We start from the raw sequence: 20,884 nt of genomic DNA, 5'->3' as shown, positions 1-20,884 counted from the left end.
TCAGTATTTCCAGAGCCTGTGCTTTGCTGCTTTCTCCCACATTTGGTGACCTTCTCTGGCACAGCATATGAAAGATGAAGTTCGTCTTGATAAACTTCTTGTGATTAAGAGAAGAAGGAGAGGGGACACCTGAACAAGCTTTTGCAAGGTGAACTGTAGGAACTGGTATTGCAGAAGCTCCCCTGTGTCTGCCCACATGCCTGCTGCTTTGCTGGACTGTGCTGCTCAGGAGCACTGGATTCAGAGCAGCTGGATTGCAGCAAGGACAAGCTTTGCAGAAACCATCCATAAAACCAAAGCCTTGGGCTCTTACTACTGATTAGGCAGGGCTGGATGGTGGTTAGGTTTATAAAACTAGCTTTACATTTCAATTGTTATTACAAAAGAACATATGCTTATCTTTAGAAATATATGATGTATCAGAAACTGGCAATAACACATCGATAGCCATGGAACCCAAATTAAGTTCTTCAGGTTGTAACAGCATAAAAAGGAAGGACTGCACCAAAACCTTCTTGTTGTTCCTTTTTTATACTATACTTCTTTCTGTCCAACAGTAATTTCTCACTTCCATTAGCATGTATAAGAAAAATAACCTTTATAGATATAAACTGAGGAGAAGCTACACCAATACCATGCATCAGTTTTTGATATGCTCCTGAAATGGTAAAACTGCCTTGTCCTCACAGCAAATTGTCAGAATGTATGCCAAGAAATGCTGCCAACCTAGGAGTAACCTTTAATGGAACCACAATTTCTTTTGAAGTTAATGGGCCAAATTCTGCATTTCACTACGGAACATGAGGTGCAGAGCAGAAAGAGCAAAATTTGTTGAAGAAAGCTTCATAAAGTCAGCACTGCCTTTCCAGTGAAACAATTAAACAAAGGATTTTGTTCTTCAGATTAAAAATATTATCAGAAAAGAGTTAAATAACCAAAGCAACTTAAAACTGGCTTACAAACTCAATCCTTCCCAAGCTCAGATATAGTTTATAACAGAGAAATTAACCTTTCCACACTGCAGCTGAGTGAACAAGACCTTGGCTGCAGGGTAGTACTCAGTTAGGAGAATTTGAGGGCTCAAGAAAGCAATGATGGAAGACAACACTCCCATCACTAATTCAGCAGTTTAAATTTCTCCTGCACTGGCCTCCAAGTAAAATGACTTCAACTCAGATCCTGTCTTACTGGGCAGAGCCCAAAGCAGACTGAACCTGTACTGTGTCTTCTCTCAACAGGAAAATGGCACCATGTTTGCAACAGAGAAAACCACCCAAGCATCACATCAAGGGCAATACTGAAATGCCTGAAGTGAAGTACATAGGGAAGAGATGTGCAACCAGGAAGACCATCTTGATACGCAGGGGGACATCCTGCAACGTAAAACTTCTCACTGGAAAAATCAGAGATTTTAGCTCAGTCTTAGCTGAGCATAAAACTAATGCCTCTTATGACAGTATTTTACATATTCTGTGTGTTTCGCCTTTAAGTTACTTCATGACTTTTCTTTTACAGCCTTTCTAAAACTTTAAAATAAATCTGACATCTAAAATACAAGCTTCTATATTGACTTAAAACACGAACCATGGGATTTAGGTCCATACTGTCAGCGTTTACATACAGATGCCTTGATGTAAGCTGAGGGTCTAGAGCTCATTATAGTTAATGGCAATTTACTCAGCAGCAAAGTACAACCAAGGCTGCTGGGAGTACTCTCTATCAACAGGTTGGCCATCTAATGCCAGGGAAACTGGGGAACCTGCAACTTGGAAAAGCAACCTGACATGATGCCAGAAAGTTCAAAGACGTATTTACTCATCCTGAACTGGCTTTCCACTTCTGAGCTGCCTTTTGTGACACAGAAGATCAGTCAGAGTCACCAAGCTGTTTGATTCACTCTCTACTTAGAGGCTTGTTGGGGTGATATTTAAGCCCTACCATGTTTGATGAGGCAATGACACTTCTAAAGCTTTTCTAGCAGCCATTAGAAAGGTCTGTAAGCATGAGAAGGGGAACAAAAGCTGCAAATGAAATCACATCTCTCCTTTTTCCTCAGACAGGCCAACCAACACGGCACAATGGCCCAACACACCGCCTGGATTAGGATGTTAAGGGCATTCCCATCACTACAGATATGTACTATTGCTACTTGCTGGGGACAAGCAAAAGGAAATTAGGATTTTTTTCTGACTATCTGGCTACTGAGCAGCTCCAAACAATTAAAAGCATGAGTATGACAGTGAAAAGATGTAATCTGCTGCTGCTATTAAGTGTGAGTTGAATCCCAGCATGTCCCCAGGGCCCTGCCTGACTGCCAGTCACCACCTTGATCCTTCTCAGTCTCCTAATTTTATTGCTTGTACAGCTCTTGATGAAGTCAAATCAGTGACACTAATCAAGTTTGTTTTGTTTTGTTAAAAAAACCACAACAGAACAAAACAAAAAACCAAACAAAAATAAACAAACAAAAATCAAACCAGCAAAAAAACCCAACCCCTGGCCTTGTATTTTGAAGAGGGAGTTTCTTTAGTCTGGTTTCCAGCACAGGTCCACCAGCCACTGAGGCAGGGAGATGCAGCACCTGGGCATGAGTGCTGGGGTTCTCCTAAAATACTTTCTCCATCAGTGAATACAACACCTAAAACAAACTCCTAAGTCCAGCTGAAAGTTAGCTTGCTTTTAGAAAGGCCAATGATACATTTTCCTGCAGATAGTCTTGGTGATCACAGTGGGGCCACCCTGCTGAGGAAAACTATATAAGATGGAGCAAACTGTGTGAGAACCAGCAACTTACACTTGGCCTGACCAACACAGAACAGGTAATCTTTGAGTAACCCCTTATAATTCCTTTCTAAAATCCTTATTATTTCATATATTCATTTAGTCACTGTTTGGTATGCAGAATAAATAGTGCACAATTAGTTATAGCAGTCTTATTTGGTATTAAGCTTGTTATTTATAGAAATTTCCACCAAAGCTGCACCAGCAGATCATCTTTTTTGAGTCTTTTTTCTTATCTAAAAACTGCTTTCTATTGAGTATTTTGTTTACTATAAAAATTCACCCATCTGAAAAATTTCAGGTGCAAACCAAAGACTACTTCAATTCAGAAACACTGCTGAGATGAGAGTAGAGCTTGAGGTGCCTTGTATCTCCACTGCAGGCCACAGTTCCCCATGCAGTGAGACCAACAGATCAGCTATTCCCTGTCACCAAGATTTTGCCATGTCATGTACCTCATTTATGAAGTAATCTTGTGCCCAAGCTTCCAGAGAAATATCCTTCAAACCACTGCATCTCTCCACCTATGCAGACCAGAGCCCAACAATGACCTCTGCAGATCTGTGTACAAGCCTCTCCATTTACACAGAGTTTACTCTCTGTGTAAAGTGCTCACCTGTTGTTTTATAGATGAGCATCACATTGGGGAATGTTTCATGAGAAGTTAAGTGATTATTTGAAGCCAAAAACTTAAAATGAATGCAGGCAGCAAAACATATCAAAAGGAGAATGACAAAAATAAGATACCATAAAGTACCATGGAACAAGGTTAGGATATATTTAAAACAAATGCACGTATACTAATATCCCAAAACAGTTAATCTGGTCACAGAACCCACCCTAACACCATCCTGCAGTGTGCCACCAGGCACTAACACACTCAGATAATCCTGTTCTAATGCTTTTGACCCAAATGGGATTACACTCATGGCCTTTCTGTTTTTCTCACCATTTTGTCCTGGCTTCTCCTACCAGGCTCAGGAGGGTGCAAACAGCACATTGCAACAAAGCATTCAGAGGCTGGAAATAGCAGCTTGGATTACACATATAATCCACACAGATAAGGCTGTTCAGATACAAGGAGTATTCCTGCTTGTGCAATTCTGTACCCCAAATTTATCCACATCTTTTCCAGGCTGGGACTGTGAACCTTTGGGAAAGCACAGTGGAAATTCCCAGGGCTCAGTCATACTAGAGGACTGACTGCTGGACACTACAAAGCAATTAATTCTTTCAAATGTACATGGACAAAACACGGTCATAAGTGTCAGGGAAATGTTTAAAAAAAAAAAAAAAAAAAAAAAAAAAAAGAAAAGAAAAAAAAGGAATATGAAAATTTGGGCCTCCTTACCCGTCATACAGTCTTTGTTCTGTGTCAAGGGGTTCTATTTGCTTCCTTCACTGGCACAAACAAAATTATTCCCATTAGCCCCAAGGAGAGGTGACAGCTAGCTACGCAAGCGAGAGATGGATTCTGTTCTGCATCACACAAAATCAACAAAACAGTCAAATGTGTTCTAGCTCAACAACTGTCTTCATTTTTTTTTTATTTGCACTAATATCAATGATGATGTGATATCAGAAGTCAAATGAATGTGGCAAGATTACCCTGTCGAGTGGTTGGGAGAAGTTCCTGGCATGAAGTTAGGGAATTTATTCAGTGAATTTCATTGAAAATATTATAAAAGAAACAGAAATATAATTTTTGTACAATAATCTTTCAACAGCTCACTGTCCTAGCTTCTGAAAATCCCTATCCATTGATGCTAGGGGGTTTTAAACTAAAGTAAAATGTCCTCCTCCAGGAGAGACGCTGATTGCTTGAGACAAGACTAGAGGAAAAAAGCAATTACATAACCTTCCTCTTATATTTTTTATTTTGGCATACGGAGTTTACAAGAATAGTTCCAACTTAAAACACCTAATAAATTTTGAATCAGACCAACTGTAACTTGATAAAACAGAAGAGCTGTTTTATTTAAAAAAATAAGTAAAATAGCATCAGTTGAAAACACTAGCATTTCTCATATATTTTTCAGCAACAGAGACTGCAAACACACAGACTCATTAAAAAAAATTATGTTGCAACACTTCCATGCCTCTCATACTTCTCCTAAATTTTTGGGGGGTAACTATTTGAAAAAAAAAATGTCTTTCAATCTTTGTCAAAAAGGACAACAGATAAAGAATTGCATAAAGCATAAATAAAATTGCTAGAACTAGAAAATAAATATTTAATTAAAGTAAAAGTGTTTAAAATAAAATAAATATAATTTTAAAGTTAAAAACTAAAAGTGCCCATCAATTATGTTGGGGTTTGTTTTGGTTTTTTTTAAATTGGAACACTTTTTCTTAGTATAAAATAATACTACTCTAAATCTCTCCATGGGATGGGACATGTGTATTTTGTTACCATAGAATCACAGACTGGTTCGGGTTGGAAGGGACCTTTAAATATCAACAGCCCCTCTGCCATGAAGCAGGGACACCTTCCACTAGACCAGACTGCTCCAATCCCCATCCAACCTGGCCTTCCACCACTTCCAGGGATGGGGCAAGGATGTATCATCAGAGGAAGCTATCCAAATGTAATTAATGTAATATATTTATTGCACTGTTTTGCTCATGTTATACTGCTTTAGGGGAAAAAAAAAACCCAAACAAAAACATTCCTCTGCTATTTCCCAGTGATATGATTACAAGACAAAGCTGTCATGACTTGAAGTAGCTGGAATGATGGATCATGATTTCACCTTGCCTCTGAAGCCAGCAGAAGGTCTGACACTGATTGCAAATGAAGAATCAGAACTTTATCACTGGAGTTACAGCCACCCCACACTACGTGTAAGCAATGCCATAAGCCAATCAATGACCTACACCTTCACTGCAGGTAGCATGCAACCCTCTGTTAGTGATAAAAAGCAGTAAGAAATGAAGCATTTTATGTCTCACCTTGCTATCTTGTCACTGCAGGACATGGTAAGTAGCCTTTCTCCTTGCAAGACACCATCCCAGGTCTGGATGGTGGTAGTAGAGCGCACAGGGATGGTCCCTTCCCCAGATTCTATTTTTGTCCTTAGCTGTCCTCTGGCTTTGCGGTTTGGATGCCTGTCGCCTTGATCTAAATGACAAAAAATAGTTTACAATCAGCTGGGAACTGATTCTCACAGTGTTTTACAGATAGCATCTCAATAATTATAGTCAATAAAAGATATCTGCCTGCGTAATTGCTGGCTTGTATAACAATTTCTATTGCTCCCTGCAAATAAGCTACAGCATCCGGCATCTCTCACAAATGCTGTCTTCTGAAACACACTTGCAATGAAACAAGCTTTCCACAAAGGAGCAGTAGGCAGCAGGTAGCTCTTGAGGTATGTTCTGCATGTTACAGCATTAGAATGAAGTTAATGGACAGGTAAGAAAGGGGGAGGCAGACGACCACTGTTAAAAGATGGAAACAGTGAAAGAGTTTGGTTAGTTCTTCACAAATACTTGCTGACTCACTGGCTTATCTTGGCTAGCATTCATCCTCTTCAAGACCACATGGTGGATCAGTCTACACTTAACTTCCACCACACAGGAACAACAGCTCAGATTTTTTTGGAGAGATCTTTGTCTAACACACATCTACACTAAAAGGAAATAAGACACCTAGATTTTAACTGTGCCACTTGTACATGCTCAAATACCCCTTTACACTCCCTCGCGTGAGCAGGACTGCTGTCATACCCTCCTGGGCTGCTTCGTGTGGTGAGAAGATCCTAGCATCACCACAAGGAGATGTGCTGATATAGAGATGAAACTGCACGTTCTCTTTCAGCTTGAACCCGCCTCGCTCCGATCTGATAAAAATGGATTTTTGTTGATCTTCTTTATTGCTGAAACAGAGGGTGAAGCTAGAGTCAAAACTGGCATTTATACGTAAATAACAGTAAGCCGGAAGCCTTAATAGGCATTAAAAACAAACACAGGATCTCCAGAAACCTTCTAGTATAAATCTAACAGTTATTACAAATAAAAGACATATAATCAAGACAAGAAATAGAGACCTTGACATCCTCCCAATGAGCTTCCAGGCACTTACCAGCTAATGAAACATAACCACCCTTCAGCCCACTCGAAATTATTTTGATTTACATGTTTACAGTTCAAAAAATTATTACCAATTACTTTTCTGTCCTCCCCTCTCTTGACTGACACCTCACTGAATACAGAGCTTTGTTAAAGTCAGACTTGAGGAGAAAGGGCCTGAGCTCTCAAACACCCTAATGAAACATAAAAAATGTTTCAAACTGAAATAATTAAGGCAGATGTTTTACACAGATTTTCAGCTCCATGTGATCAGCTCACCTTCCTTTTTCCTCCAGCTTACCTGAGATAAAGTTCAAGTTGTGTATACAGAAATTTGAGCAGGCACCGTCGAGAAACAATTTCCGCATGACAATCATTTAGTGCAAGACCACGATCACTCATGTATTCACCATTGATGCATTTTGTGCCTGTGGAAACACTTATTACCAGGGCATCTTTCACATCTGTACCTGCAAAACAAAATTGGAGGTAGAAGAGGGAATTAAAATCACAAATAATCATCCTGCAGAACCCAAATAAGGCTCTTTTTCTCTGTTGGTTGCTTCTTTTTAGTGATTTCAATTTTCTTCTGATACTTTCTTTAAAGTAAAAGCTTCACTCAGCCACACCCTCCCAGTACCAGTACAATCTATGGTTCTGGTGAGTTCTTCAAGATGGAGTTGAGATGGATTAGAAATTGAAAACCGGTAGGGAAAAACTGCTGTTTCAGAAAGAGTTACTGAAGTCTGAGCTCCAAAGACAGTGCTTCTTTCCTGAGCTCTGGGCAGCCATCTAGCTTCCAGCAGGACCTTTTGGCCATCCATGCAGAGATCCACACTCACTTTAGAAATCTGAGAGGCTCCAAGTTACTGCATAGTGACACATTATGGAAGGGTATTAAGCCAACAACAGGAAAGGTGAGGCTGGGGAATGAAGAAGTTTAAATACCTAAACCACTGTAAAGCTTATCAGCACCATAGTGCTTAGACATGTAGTTTTTGCTATTAAATAATTCCCTACAAAGTAATTTAAAAATACTATTTGGGATGCTCTCTATACAGAGAACTGTCCTTATCCCACCCAGAAAACCCCATACCAGTAAGCTGCATGAAGAATTCAGAAAGACAGGTCAAAATCACAGAATCACAGAATTAGCTGGGTTGGAAAAGACCTTCAAGATCACCATCAAGTCCAACCATTAACATAACACTGACAAGACTTTTACTAAACCTTATCCCTAAGTACTATGTCTGTACAACTCTTAAACACCTTCAGGGATGGTGGCTTCACCACTCCCCTGAGGTCAGCCTGTTCCAATGCTTGATAACCATTTCAGTGAAGAAATTCTTCCTAACATCCAATTTAAATCTCCCCTGGAGCAACTTGAGGCCATTAAAATGTTACATCATTGTAACATCAAATGTTTACCTCTAGGAAAATGCTCAGCAAAAAAAGCTCCAACAAACCTCACTAATTCCTCTGAAGCTCTCAAGGACTGACCAGGAGACGCAGAAAGAGGATCCTCCCATACCCAGGTGTCTGCACAACAGCAGTGCCAGTATGTAAGGGGTGTAGATGGCAATTAGCAAGGGAACTGGCAACTGAGTAATTAAAAAGGTAATTGAGACATGTGCCATTAGAGCTTCACATTCTTGAGGAAATATATGGCCTTACAAAAAGCAATCCTAGAGCCAGCTGCCCACTCCTGCCCATGGGGTTGGAGGAGAAGCAGAGAGCTAAACCCCTCCATGAAACAGGACTGTGCAATGGGATCATCTGATTCCAGGAGTTCCATAGACACCTACCCATGCAAAGATGTTTTCTAATTCTGTGTAAAACTAGTTTTGCAGTTAATCAAAATGTATTCACATGTTAGATAAGTTAATTCTTTGGTCATCTGGGAATTACAGACATAGAAACATAATTACAATAAAAACTTGCAAAATAACACAAAATACACTAAATAAAACTAAAGATGCTCCTTTCAGAGCTTTGCATTTGGGGCTAAAACAGTGTTAGAACTACACCAGCATTTTGGTTGTCACTGAGCAATGCTTGAGGAGCATCAAAATTTTTTCTCCAAGCCTCTCAAAGGCCACTGTGTTATGAGTGGGTAAGTAAAAGGGAGGGGACACAGCTGGGACAGCTGAGCCAAAGTGATCAAGGGATGTCCTACACCACCAGTGTTGTGCTCAGCAAGAAGAGCTTGGGGAAAGGAAGAGAGGACATTTGAGATGATGGTGTTCATCTATCCACGAGTCTTCTCAGCCTCCTTCCATTTTCTCCTCGTCCCTTCAGAGAAGGCAGGGAATGAGGGACAGAGTGGGTGTTGGACTGCTGGCCAGGGTCAGCTCACCATGGATGCCTTGTGACAGAGTTTGGGCCACACTGTCCCCTTTTCACATTGCCCTGTTCTTAGAGCATGCACGTTATCACCTACCCTTAGCAGCACCTCCAGATTTCTCTGCTCTGTGGAGGAAGGAGGTCTCTACAAACACCCTCCCAGGAGGGAAGGGCTGGCATTGCCCAAATCTCCAAGGAAAGGCTGTACATTTATCACCAATACCCATCTGGGGCATACAACTAACTGCAGACATTTCATGACAGGCCCAAAATGAATGTTCATGAATGTTCAAAATCAATGGTTCAGATGGGTTGAAGACCAAGCTAAACCTTAGCCTGAGGAAAAATTCATCAGCAGCATGGTCACAGGTCAGCTCAGGGCAGAATGTCACTGGTCTGGGTGATCTGGTAGTGAGGATCTCATGCCAGGGATCAGAGAACATTACCAATGCTTGCACATGCACAGCTGCCAACACATAAGCTGCTTTCTTCAGATATTTTTACTAAAATGACTGAGGCACAAGGCACTAAGAATAAAATATAGCAATAAAATAACAGAGTGCAAAACCTTAAAGACGTGGGAAGCAAGCATAATTTCTTACAAAATATGCCAAAACCTAAGAATGTCATCTGTGTGACTGATGGAGTGAAATTTATTTTTTATTTACTTCTAAATAGTTGCATGATTTGTTTTGAAAGGTACATGGATTTTGTAGACCATAAGTTATCTCAGAAGTCTCAATCAGGCAGAAGACAGGAATTCTGTGGAAACAGTTATCTGCAGGTCTAATTTTATTGTAATTAACTTCAGCCAAGATTTAATTGCTATATTTAGTGCACCTTGAAGATTAAATAGTAAAAATATATTTCAGTAATTGTTTCACCTGCAGGAAAAAGATTAGTTTCCTAGCATGCAAACAAAACTCTCATATTTGTGGAGTTAAAATAGTACTTTTTCTTTACCTGTTGTCATGACAACTCCAGCAAGGACTTTTCTTCGTGCATGTGGAGATGTGAAATTTTCTGTCAAATCACTGAATTTATCTACAACCAAGCGTGCAACAGCATCTGCTAAAACCTGTTTGAACACACAGAAAGTCACATTAGAAAACTTTAAAAATAATTTAAAAATTACAGCAGCATTAGCTTATAAAGATTCACACTTCTAAATGATTTGACACAATAACTTTAAACAAGTTGACACTGAGACACCAGCAGTATGTCAAGGAGGTGGCTGGCTCTAATTTTCAGGCATATTGAACACTCGTGGCTCTTTAGAAGAGGGTGCAGAGCATCTGTTAAAACAGGATCAGACAGCCCTAAGTCAGGCCTTGAAGTGCCCAATGCTCATGATTGTTATGAACAAGGCTTAGGAGAACAACTGGATCAACAGGTAAGTCTGTGCTTTCATGCTCAAACCTCAAAACACAATTTCAGTATCTTCAACACTAGACCTGACAAGATTGAAGCATAAAAAAACTTGTTCTTCAAACCAACATGTAAACCTTTTGTAACATTTAAGTTCATCATCTAGCTATTACATAAAGAAAGTACATATCTGTTTTTAACACTGGTTAATACCTTTGTATTTCTTCTTTTCAGAAGATGTACACAAATCTAGGAACAGAAAATGTCAATGTATAACCTGAAATAAGCACTCTCAAAATTAGGAAGGATTTATCTCTCACCTTCAGAAAAACTCCTCCCCCTACCAAATCACAGCCGTGTTATATTTTGCCAGCAGGGTTAGCAAGAAACTTTGGTCAGACTGTATGGGAGGGGGGGTATTTCTAAGATTAAAGAAAACTTCAAAATACCAGTCCTACCCTTGTTAGACAATGCTTCAGTTCAACACTGCAGCTAATCTCACCTGCTGGAACCCTAATAGCTAAAAGAGATGAGTCAAGATCAAATTCTTGAATTTTCACCTGAAAGAAAACTGAAAACCAGGGAAATCCAGTTGTTCCAAAGGGAGCAGCTGAGAAAGGCAAGTTCCATGGTAGACAGCATGATAAGCAGTGACCGGGCTGGCAGGGGAGATATGGCAGCCCATTCCCACCCAATTTCCACCAGGACCAGAAAGCTGGAGAAGAGAAGCAGACAGTGGGGGATCGAGCTCAGGTCCCCATCTCAAAGCTCTCTACAGAGTTTGATCCAATTGTCTATGTGTGTCAGCTGGTAGGCAAGGTAAAATCCTGGTGAATAACATCATGATGGAATATTACATTGCAGAGTAGTGAAATAAACTTTTCCACATAGGGACGGACCTGATCCTACCATGTCCTGGGCTGCATCAAAAGCAGTGTGGCCAGCAGGTCAAGGGAAAGGATTCTCACTCTCTGCTCTGTACTGTTACACCTGCAGTACTGTGTTGAGTTCAGAGCCCCCAACACAAGGAGCACATGGAGTTCCTGGAGAGCAAGTCTAGAGGAGGTAACAAAGATGCTCAGAGGGCTGAAGCACCTCTGCTACGAAGACAGGCTGAGAGACCAGGGGTTGTTCAGATTGGAGTAGAGAAGGCTCCAGAAAGACCTTAGAGCACCTTACAGCACCTGATGGGGCTACAGGAAAGCTGAGGAGGGACTTTGTACAAGAGTCTGGAGTAATAGGAAAAAAAATAACTTCCAGAAAACAGGCAGATATATTAAAGATTGTTTTAGCACATTTCAAACTTAAGTTGCATGACAACAGGTACATGGTAAGGAATAAACACTATTAAATGTCTACAGAATTTGTTACTAAGGCTTTGGTCTTTTATAAGACTACTCCTCTGATAAATGAGAAGAACCATCCTTTTCTCCCAAGTGGTCAATTACATTAACATAGCTAAGAGTCACTGGGTGAACAGAAGAGATGGGAAGAAGGCAGGATGAGAACAGATGACTGCAGTGCCCGAACAAGCTACTGGCCTAAAATTATGTCCTTGCTGTCTTTATCTCAAAACCAAAGACTTGAAACTGTCTCTACATGAAGTCCAGGCCACTGAGAAGCCTGGGTAGGGCTCTTTAACTTTTCAATCTGACTTTACTCCCTTTCATACAAATAAATACTAACTGGGACAGAAACTGAACTCCTGTCTCACCTTCCCAGTGAATGCCCTAACACCTGACACACGGTTTCTCTCTCCCTGCTCCTGCATTAAATTATTATTCAGAGTTGGGTAATTTAAAAAAGGAAAGACCTAAAATAGCTGACAGTTTGCTCATCAAGGCATGTGAGCTCAGAGCTATTTCAGGTGTGTTGTTCCTTTCTCTGATGAAATTACAGTGGATTCACTCCTTTTCTACACATACAGACTGATCTGACAGCAACATCGTAGCAGACACACCCTGACCACCCATGGTTTAAAATATTCTGCTCCTGGAAGCTCCTGGAAGTTCAGGTCTGTTTGGATCCAAAGGAAAGACATTGCCAGGACATACGCTGAGGAGCACCCATGCAGTGGGACCAACACCCATGGGAGCAGGGGTACTGTGTGGGCTCTCCCTGGGGAACTCAACCATCTTTTGTGCTCTCCTTTGATTTCCAGTGATCCCTCTCAAGCACAAATATTCTCCCCTTCAGATTCATTTGTTCTTGCCTTCAGGTTTTGGGCTTATGTGAACTTTCACAAACTGATGAGCAGTGCCCACAGTAGGTAAAATCCATTACTTCTCTGACAGTGACCAGCACACACAATTCAGAGAAGGTGGAAACATCTACACTAATAAAACAAGGCAATTATTTTCTAGTGCTCCAGAGCTTCCCATATTTATTTAAAGGTCCTACTCCCAGGCTGTAGATTTTCTCCATGCTTATGCAAATAAATGTTCCACTTTTCTGCCAATTCCACAGCAATTATTCCAACATATTCCTCATTAATTCCCATGAACACATCCAGTATTCTCTTTTTCTTAGCTTTTAATCCATTACACTCTCGTCCTCCTTTATACACTAAGCAGTCTATTGCAATAAACTGCCTAAAGCTCCTCAGCACTTCTGTAGAAGCAGCTTTCCCAGACCTTGGATCACTTTCATCATTCATCTGTATATCTTTTCTATATTTGAATATTTCTTTTACAGTTTCTCCCCATCCAAGGTTGAACTAAGATTAACCTAGCACTTCAAGTAAAAGTAACCATTGCAGTACTGGTTCTCACTCCCTTTCTTCTGCTTAACATTTTGTCTCAATGTCTGTCCACAGGATACACAGGATAAATTTCATCTGCAACACAGTTAAGTGAATGACCAGCAGCATTCTCTCTAGTGGATTTTCTAAAACTAATGTAATCTGCAGCTACACTCATTTGTGTAGCTCAGGATGCTTTTTCTCACAATATTCCATCTTACACTAATCTAAATAACTCTGTATTTAAGATTCATATTTACAATTCCAATTCCCTGATTTCCACTTCTTTGCATCCTGACTGATCAGCTCTCTTTTTAAGTAAACAGTTTGAGGAAATCTGGGAAATATCATTATAAAGCTTATGTGGAGGCTTTCCTAACAGAGGTCATCAGTGGCCTAAGGAGGATACCTCCCACCAGCAGAATACTGCTGTCTGATGGAAACTGTTCCCATAAGCAATGTCAGCTCTCAGGTGGAAAGGCACCATTTCTGGCTGAGGAAATCCTTCAGACACCAACTGCTGAAGGGGAAGTACTGCTACCAATATGTCCTTCTCTTGTTCTGTGTGGTTTTTTTTTTTTGTTGTTGTTCTGTTTTTTTTTGTTTTTTTTTTTTCAAGGCATTTGCTATTCCAAGGGCTGAATCTTTTAGGGACACCACTGTCCCACCTTTTACAGAGGTGTGAGATGCCTCATGGCCTTCCTTGGGAAACAGGGAGCATTCAAAGGAAAAGAGAAAAATAAGAGAAAACAAGTGATATCTGGGTGGTAAAGACACTAAAAATGAAGAAATAGGTAAGCACAACAGAGCATCTGCTGCTCTTGAGATGTCCAAGAATGTCTTTGTCCCATCTTCTGAGATGTCCAAAGTGTTGCTCAGCAGCAAGAGCAGTTCTGCAGGTGGGGATAACCTCACCTGGCACCAGCATCCCCTGCAAATCTCCTGCTTCTCAATGCTGGTGCTGCTGGCAAGATGTGCACTGGGGTTGGGATGATGTGAGATGGAGCTTTTGCCTGGCCCAGCACGGTTCTTACAGTGGTTGAGTGCTCAACAACACACTTCTGCCCAGAAATCACAACTGGACATTGCACTAACAGGTTTCCAAAAACCTGGTGATGTTGGCTTCCATGCTTCATCTATAACTGTGTGAACCCTTTTTGTGTTCAGAAGGGATTTTAAAGGTCTATTCGTATTTCACTATCTTCTCCAGTTCTTACAGCCCACCAACTCTACAAAGCCATGCACTTGAACTTTTTAATGATATTACTCTAAATATGCTGAAACATGCAGTTTTCTTCTATGGAAAAGAATAAAATTTGAAGGACACACTTTTTAGAGCCTGTGGTATGTCCTGTGGCTTACTGCAGAACAGAGGACACCTCCTTGCCTTGAAGGGTGGGAGGTGAAGTGAAGATGGCTATCAATTTACAAAGTGTAGCTAGCCATAAAAATACCTTCTTTGTTTTGGACAGGCAAATATGCTGGAAGACCAACAACATCTGAAAGATTTAAACACACTCACTGCCAAGGGGATAAATACACAAGGCCTCATTTTTTTCAGCAGGGCAGGGCCTTCACATCCTCTCTCTGAGATACACATTGAGTGACTTACTAGCTTTAATTCACCTTCCCAGAGGAGAAATTTTACTCACCACAGGCAACATTGTTTTGTACCTCACAAAAAGCCAAGCTGTAAGCAAGCAGATCAGCTTGCTTTGCAGAGACTAGTTTTAAATGTATTAAACCACTGGATCAGCACCTCAGTAACACACTCTACAGACCATAAAATTATACCTGTGCCCATTTTTACAAGCTGATTTCTGATATCAACTGCCCTTCTGCTCCATTTGATAGCACACGTGTATTTCTACTTTTAATTTTTTCTGAAACACCTGCTGCTATGGGGAGGTGTGGGAGCACAGATCCATGTTTCAGCTCAGGACCACCACTGGAGAAGGCATCATCTCTCCTCTCCACTTTTCCCACTCTTTCCTTTTTTTCTCACAAATTAACACACGAGCTACAGACAGATTTTGAACCTGACACCCAGGCAGTCAATTACAGCATATTCACTGGCACAGTTACACTGTACTTCTGTTATTCCCTCTCAGCAGTCTGGATTTAGACTTTTCCTCCCCTTGCATCTTTCTATCCTCCATTTTTTTCCAACCCAGTCAGCATTTTAGTTGGTCTGCAGGTTATAACAAATCCTATCCTCATTTACATCATTCCTGTACTCTCCAATGTTTGCATCTTTGCCTACTTTAGGATTATCTCCACATTTAACATCTTAATACATCCTGAATAAATACTCTGTGAAAAAATAGAACAAGTCACAGAGTTAAAAAATAAAAGAAGATAAATAAAGTAGAACCTGAAAACATCATCAGTGCTTAAATCCCTTATAAATCATTAATACATACCAGACCAAAATCATTAATATGTAACAGACCTTGATATAATCCCAATATCTTGACAGCTAATTATAATTACAACAAGGGTAATGCAATATACTGAAAGGATGACAGTGTCCTGATGGCAAGATGATCAAAAGCCTCTGAATAAATAATGACTTTGAATCAGGTCTACATAATGCAGTACCAGCAACCTTCCCCTTCCCACCCAATGAATTTGGCATTACTCCTAAAGCCCACCAGGTTGTCCTCTGCACTGGAGCAGCTTTTTTTGGTGCACACGTGTAGGGAGAGGTGAAGCACAAGATAGCCTTGAGGCATGCTCTGTTGTGCACAAAGTGGGGATAAAGGTCAGTGTAGAAGCAAAGAAAAAAACCCTAAAAATAGCATTACCCCAGATTTGAAAACGAAGGAAATATTCATTAAAAATGCAATAAATGTACATCATGAAATAAATAAAGCACATAGAAATTTCTAAGCAATGCATATTGCCCGTGCATTTTGAGAAAATAACACATTTAAAATAATCACACCATCTACTCATACTCTTCAACCTTACATTATCAAAACTTATCTGTAACTTACATTTTTAATGAAATCCAAAACAATGTTTTTGAGATAGAAAAGGTCAAAGCCTTCAAATTCTCTTAGTAAAAAAATAGAAAGCTTCAAAAAAGTCAAAAGGAAGCATTTGGACAGGCATATAATATCATTAAAAAGACCTAAAAGATGCAGTAGAAAGAGGGTAGTCAAACAATCACTACTGTATTTTGGCTGGGGAGAAATGCAAGCAAGAAAACAAGGAGAAATTTTTCTTCAGTAAAAATTTAAAAATACTCCATTCTACCTACTTCCGGTCTATGTCTGGTACGTTTGATACTTTGTCTAGCTCATTCATCACTTGATTTAAACTATTTCTCATCCTGATTTACTTGTCTAAGTAACTTACATATGCTTATTAAGTAATTTGACTGGAGCACAATTCTTTAGATGACAGCTATTTAACCACTCCTCTTGGATACATGCAATGCAATTGTGTTCTTTACTTAGACCCTGAAAACAGGTGGTGACCCTATTAGCCTTACTTAGTCTGTCATTGACTTTCATCATTCAGCTCTGTTAATGCCAACAATTGCACTTTGCAGACCAGAGTAATTTTCTTCTCTGCTAAAATCTGTTGCATCAAACAATAACTATACTTAAAAGAAGTAATTCTGACTTGAGCTCCATCTAAATCCAAGATAGGCAAGATGCAATTCAACCTTTTCTCAGCACAAATGATAATCCGAGCTGGCTTTTCACTGGGCTTGGTGCTTTCTTACGTGACATGATCAAGAATGAAAGCATCAGCAGCAAAGCCTCTTCTCGGTCCAACAGTGTGCAAAAAGTTCATGCAATTGTCAGAAGTGGAAAAAATCACCCAACACATATATAAATATATGAAGACAGAGAGGCATATATGCACAGATACATCTACAGCAGAAGACTGAACAGCAGAAATGCTGTCATAGCTGACTTAACACACAACTCGGCTACTCTTAAGTCATCACCCAAAGACACCACCCAAACCCAAAGGGCTTCTCACCTGTGGCAAGTGTAACTGGAGCCCCTCACTGGGAATGGGCTGTCGAGATGGGGTCTGGTCCAGCTGCATGTTAAACAAGGACGCCAGGGCTGACTGAGCGGCCCGAGCTTTTGCCAGCTTTTTATTCCTTCCTGAGCCTTCAAAAGTCTGACCGTCCACTGCCACGGCCATGACAAAGTTTTTGGCGTGGCTCTCCCCGCTCTCTGACAAGAACTCGTACTTCAGCCCCGGCCGCAGCTCGTTGAGGATCATGATGGGGTTCTTCCCACTGGCAGAGGGGTAGGGAGATGGCACGGGGAGAGGCGACTGGGAAAGGCTGCTGGCTACGGCTGATGATGGCAAACCATAGTCCCCACTGGAGCTAAAGGACCCGTCCCCATTGGACCCCAGGTAAAAGGAAGCATCGGAAGGGACCGGCGTTTCGAACCCGTTGAAAAGGGTGTCAGGGAAGTCTGCTTGGTCAGAGGTGAAGTCCGTGTTGACGGACAGAGTCCTCCCCATTGCCAGGTGGGCTTCTGAGGCGTTTGGGAACTGGACGAAAGACCGCAGAGCCTTCTCAGCAGCGTGAAGCTTGGCTTTCTTTTTTGTGGGGCCAGATCCCTCGAACATCTGCCCGTTGACTTCGACTGCCATCACGAACATGGGGGCATGGACCGGCCCTGTCTGGGAGAGCAGTTTGTACTGTAAACCCGGTTTGATTTCATTAAGTTGCATCAGAGCGTTTTTTGGCAGAACGGGGCCGGGCGTTTTCTTCCTCTTCTTTGGGCGAAATTTGGAGTGGCCATTGTTGCCCTCCTCCAGAGGACGCTTCCTGCTGCTGTTGCCACCCCCATTGGAGAGCTGTGTCCCCTCCCCGGCGCCTTGCCCGCCACCTTCCTTGGGGGGAACGTTGTCCACGTTGCGGTTTTCTTTAACATCGGTGCTGCTCGAACCTGCGGTGCCCAGAAAGAGTAACTTACAATGCCTTCGTTGCAGGATCTTGTAAATGCAAAATTTATAGATTCCTTTATCTCTCTTTGTAACTGGTTAAGTGATGTGTGCTCACAGGTTAAATGTTTTGCAATGCAATCAGAGATAATAATAACAACAATAATAATAATAACAAGAAAAAAATAATGCAACCTCATGATAATTCAAGAAAGAATACAGTCAATCATGATTTTCAAACTATTCATTTGATACCAACATATAGCAAAAAAACAATTGCAACTTAAATTATGCTCGAACAAAACTTTTACTCATAAGTTACATTTGGCCTGAAAAATGCTTTATCCAGTGATACGACTTTTAGTATCATATACCTTGAAAACAAAGAAAAGTGTTGGAATGTTTTTGTTTCTCTTCAGCTATTCCAGACTCTCCAAATTCCATTCTTTTTAACACCTTTCCTAGATGCTCATTTCACCTCAACTCGATTTGCTCAGGAGATACAGCTGGCCACTGTGCTAGCATGTTCATAAAACTGCTTTATGTATTTCCACACAGCCTATTATTAAGAAAACTTATGTGTGTCATTTGAAAGCTATTTTGGAATTCCTTGTAAAGTACCAAAATTGCCACCATGGAATTACAAACCCAAAAATCACAATAAAGATCCTCCCTTAAAATTATGAAGAACACAAGAAGTGTGACAATATCTGTGCAATTTTGATCATATTTTTATGGGGGGGAAAGGCACTGTAATATTAATTTAATGATTTATTTTCTAGAGTAGAAATTTGGGGTACTGACACATCAGAGGTATATTTTGCTATAACTTCATAGACCTAATCCTATTTGTGCTTTATACTGCCTTTTGTGACTAAAAGGCAAATTTAGCAGGTCACATATTTCTAATTCTTCTGTTCCAAGACTTCAAAATATCCATATTACATTTACAGGAGGTGATAAATATTAATTGAAATGAGAGCAAAGGTGAAAGTTCTCTTTCACTGTGACAAATTTCAGCCACACTTTAAGTTTTCCCTATGAATCCCATACAATGCACACATCACTTCACCCAGGTTACAAAGCTGATGGAATGGTTACTAAATTTTCATTTATAACATCCTCCAGCAAAAGCTCGATAGGTTACTCCTTTCGGTGCTCAAAGAGAAAAGAAGAAGAAGAAAAAAAGGTCAAAAAAAAGCCAAAGTAGGAAAACATTTGGTTAAATTATGGTAACACAACAAAGAATTGTTCAGTACCACTGAACATTAAATTTGGTCAGGAATGAAACACGAAATATTCTGAAGTATTTCATTACTAGAAATCTGCTAAATTTAATAAAGTATCTCTTTCAATGTTCAGTCACAAACTACAATGCCTGCAAAATGTGTGCTATAGGGCCAAAACTGTCAATACACAGTGTTCATGCATGTATATTCTTTACATATATATATATACACAGTGAAGGAATCTAAGGACAATTTTTACAAATTTCTTCCTTTACATCACTACAAGTGAGTCTCTTACTTGAAGCAGTGATCTCCAGAAATTACATCTCACAAAGAACATAATTCCTGGAACACTGCTCTTCTGCTCTTACTAGCAGCACCAGGAATTTGCTACCCATCAATATAACTTCTAGGCTAAATAAAAATCATTTAGTTAACACTGTTTAATGGCTTCTATTGTTCTGTTTCTTTTTATACAAAGACTACTATCAGTGCCTTTGGAAACCACAGATGGAATACACAAGTTCAACAGATTGCAGCTGAACACAGGAAAAAAAAAAGAACTTTTTAATGTACCTATGGCAGCTGGAGAGACTCCTTAATCCATGTCATGACACAGAGGGAGGGGAAACAGTGCCCTGGCAGAGAGGGTGACTTGTAGGAAGCAGGAATAAACTTGCAACGCTTACCTTGTCTCAATAAAAAAGAAGGGAAGAAAACTACTCCTTGCCTGAGAGCTACTAGGCTCGTGAGCTTTGGAGAACCTGCAGGGTGGAAGAAACTAGGAGAGAAAGCAAGCAGGGAGCTAGCAGCCTGACTCAAACCCTGAGACCACGAAGCAGGCAAGTTTCTAAATCATAGAGGTGATCCAAATCCAAGCCCTGCACACGATGGAATGGAAAAAACCTTTCCATGCAAAGCAGAAGGGCCCAGGTTTGTTTCAATGCAGAGCCACTGACTTCTAGAAACAGCAACTGCTTCTCAGGCTGAGGGTGAAGGTCCTTTCCTTCAGCCTGTCCTGCCCAGCAGTGGTGAGGTCTCCTCATTATCTTAAGGCTGGAGAAGAGCTGACAGATTAGTCAAAAAGTAAGATTAGCTGCCACCACCTGTGGTAGTTCTGGCTCTGCCTCATTCAGGAACCCACCATAGCTCAAGCTAAGAGCATCAGTAATCAAAAGGAGCAAAATTTAATTGCTCTAAAGTTGAGGTGAAAACAGATATGGATCATACTCCATGAAGGTTCTAAAAAAAAAAAAACAAAACAGCTTAGATAATTTCAAACTCTATTGGTCTGATTTGAAAACCAGTATTATGCTTGTTCTGGCAGCATCACACCTAAAATAAGGCAGGAAAATGAAAATTATGAATGTTAAAAAACTATTAGAAAGTATAAAGCATAGGAGGGAGCTGGCAGGAGAAACCATTT

The 20,884-nt window shown here is 40.4% G+C and overlaps 1 protein-coding gene across 3 annotated transcripts in view; it reads right to left on the bottom strand.

The window, feature by feature from the left end:
• ADARB1 (adenosine deaminase RNA specific B1) overlaps positions 1-20,884 on the bottom strand; it is a 46,566-nt gene that overhangs the window by 11,342 nt on the left and 14,340 nt on the right. For 2 of the 3 annotated variants that reach the window (XM_071746953.1, XM_071746955.1), the window contains exons 3-7: positions 17,303-18,234; positions 10,159-10,273; positions 7,154-7,322; positions 6,511-6,659; positions 5,734-5,902 (exon numbers count right to left, since the gene is read on the bottom strand). In XM_071746953.1, coding sequence (XP_071603054.1) covers positions 5,734-5,902; positions 6,511-6,659; positions 7,154-7,322; positions 10,159-10,273; positions 17,303-18,234 — 1,534 coding nt within the window. Of the gene's footprint in view, positions 1-5,733; positions 5,903-6,510; positions 6,660-7,153; positions 7,323-10,158; positions 10,274-17,302; positions 19,388-20,884 lie in introns of all 3 variants that reach the window. The other variant, XM_071746956.1, reaches the window with a different exon arrangement.

The sequence above is a fragment of the Heliangelus exortis genome, chromosome 6 (genome assembly GCF_036169615.1).
Source record: "Heliangelus exortis chromosome 6, bHelExo1.hap1, whole genome shotgun sequence".
NCBI classification, from domain to species: domain Eukaryota; kingdom Metazoa; phylum Chordata; class Aves; order Apodiformes; family Trochilidae; genus Heliangelus; species Heliangelus exortis.
The sequence above is the reverse complement of the archived record's forward strand: the minus strand, read 5'-3'. Positions and strand labels throughout refer to the sequence as shown.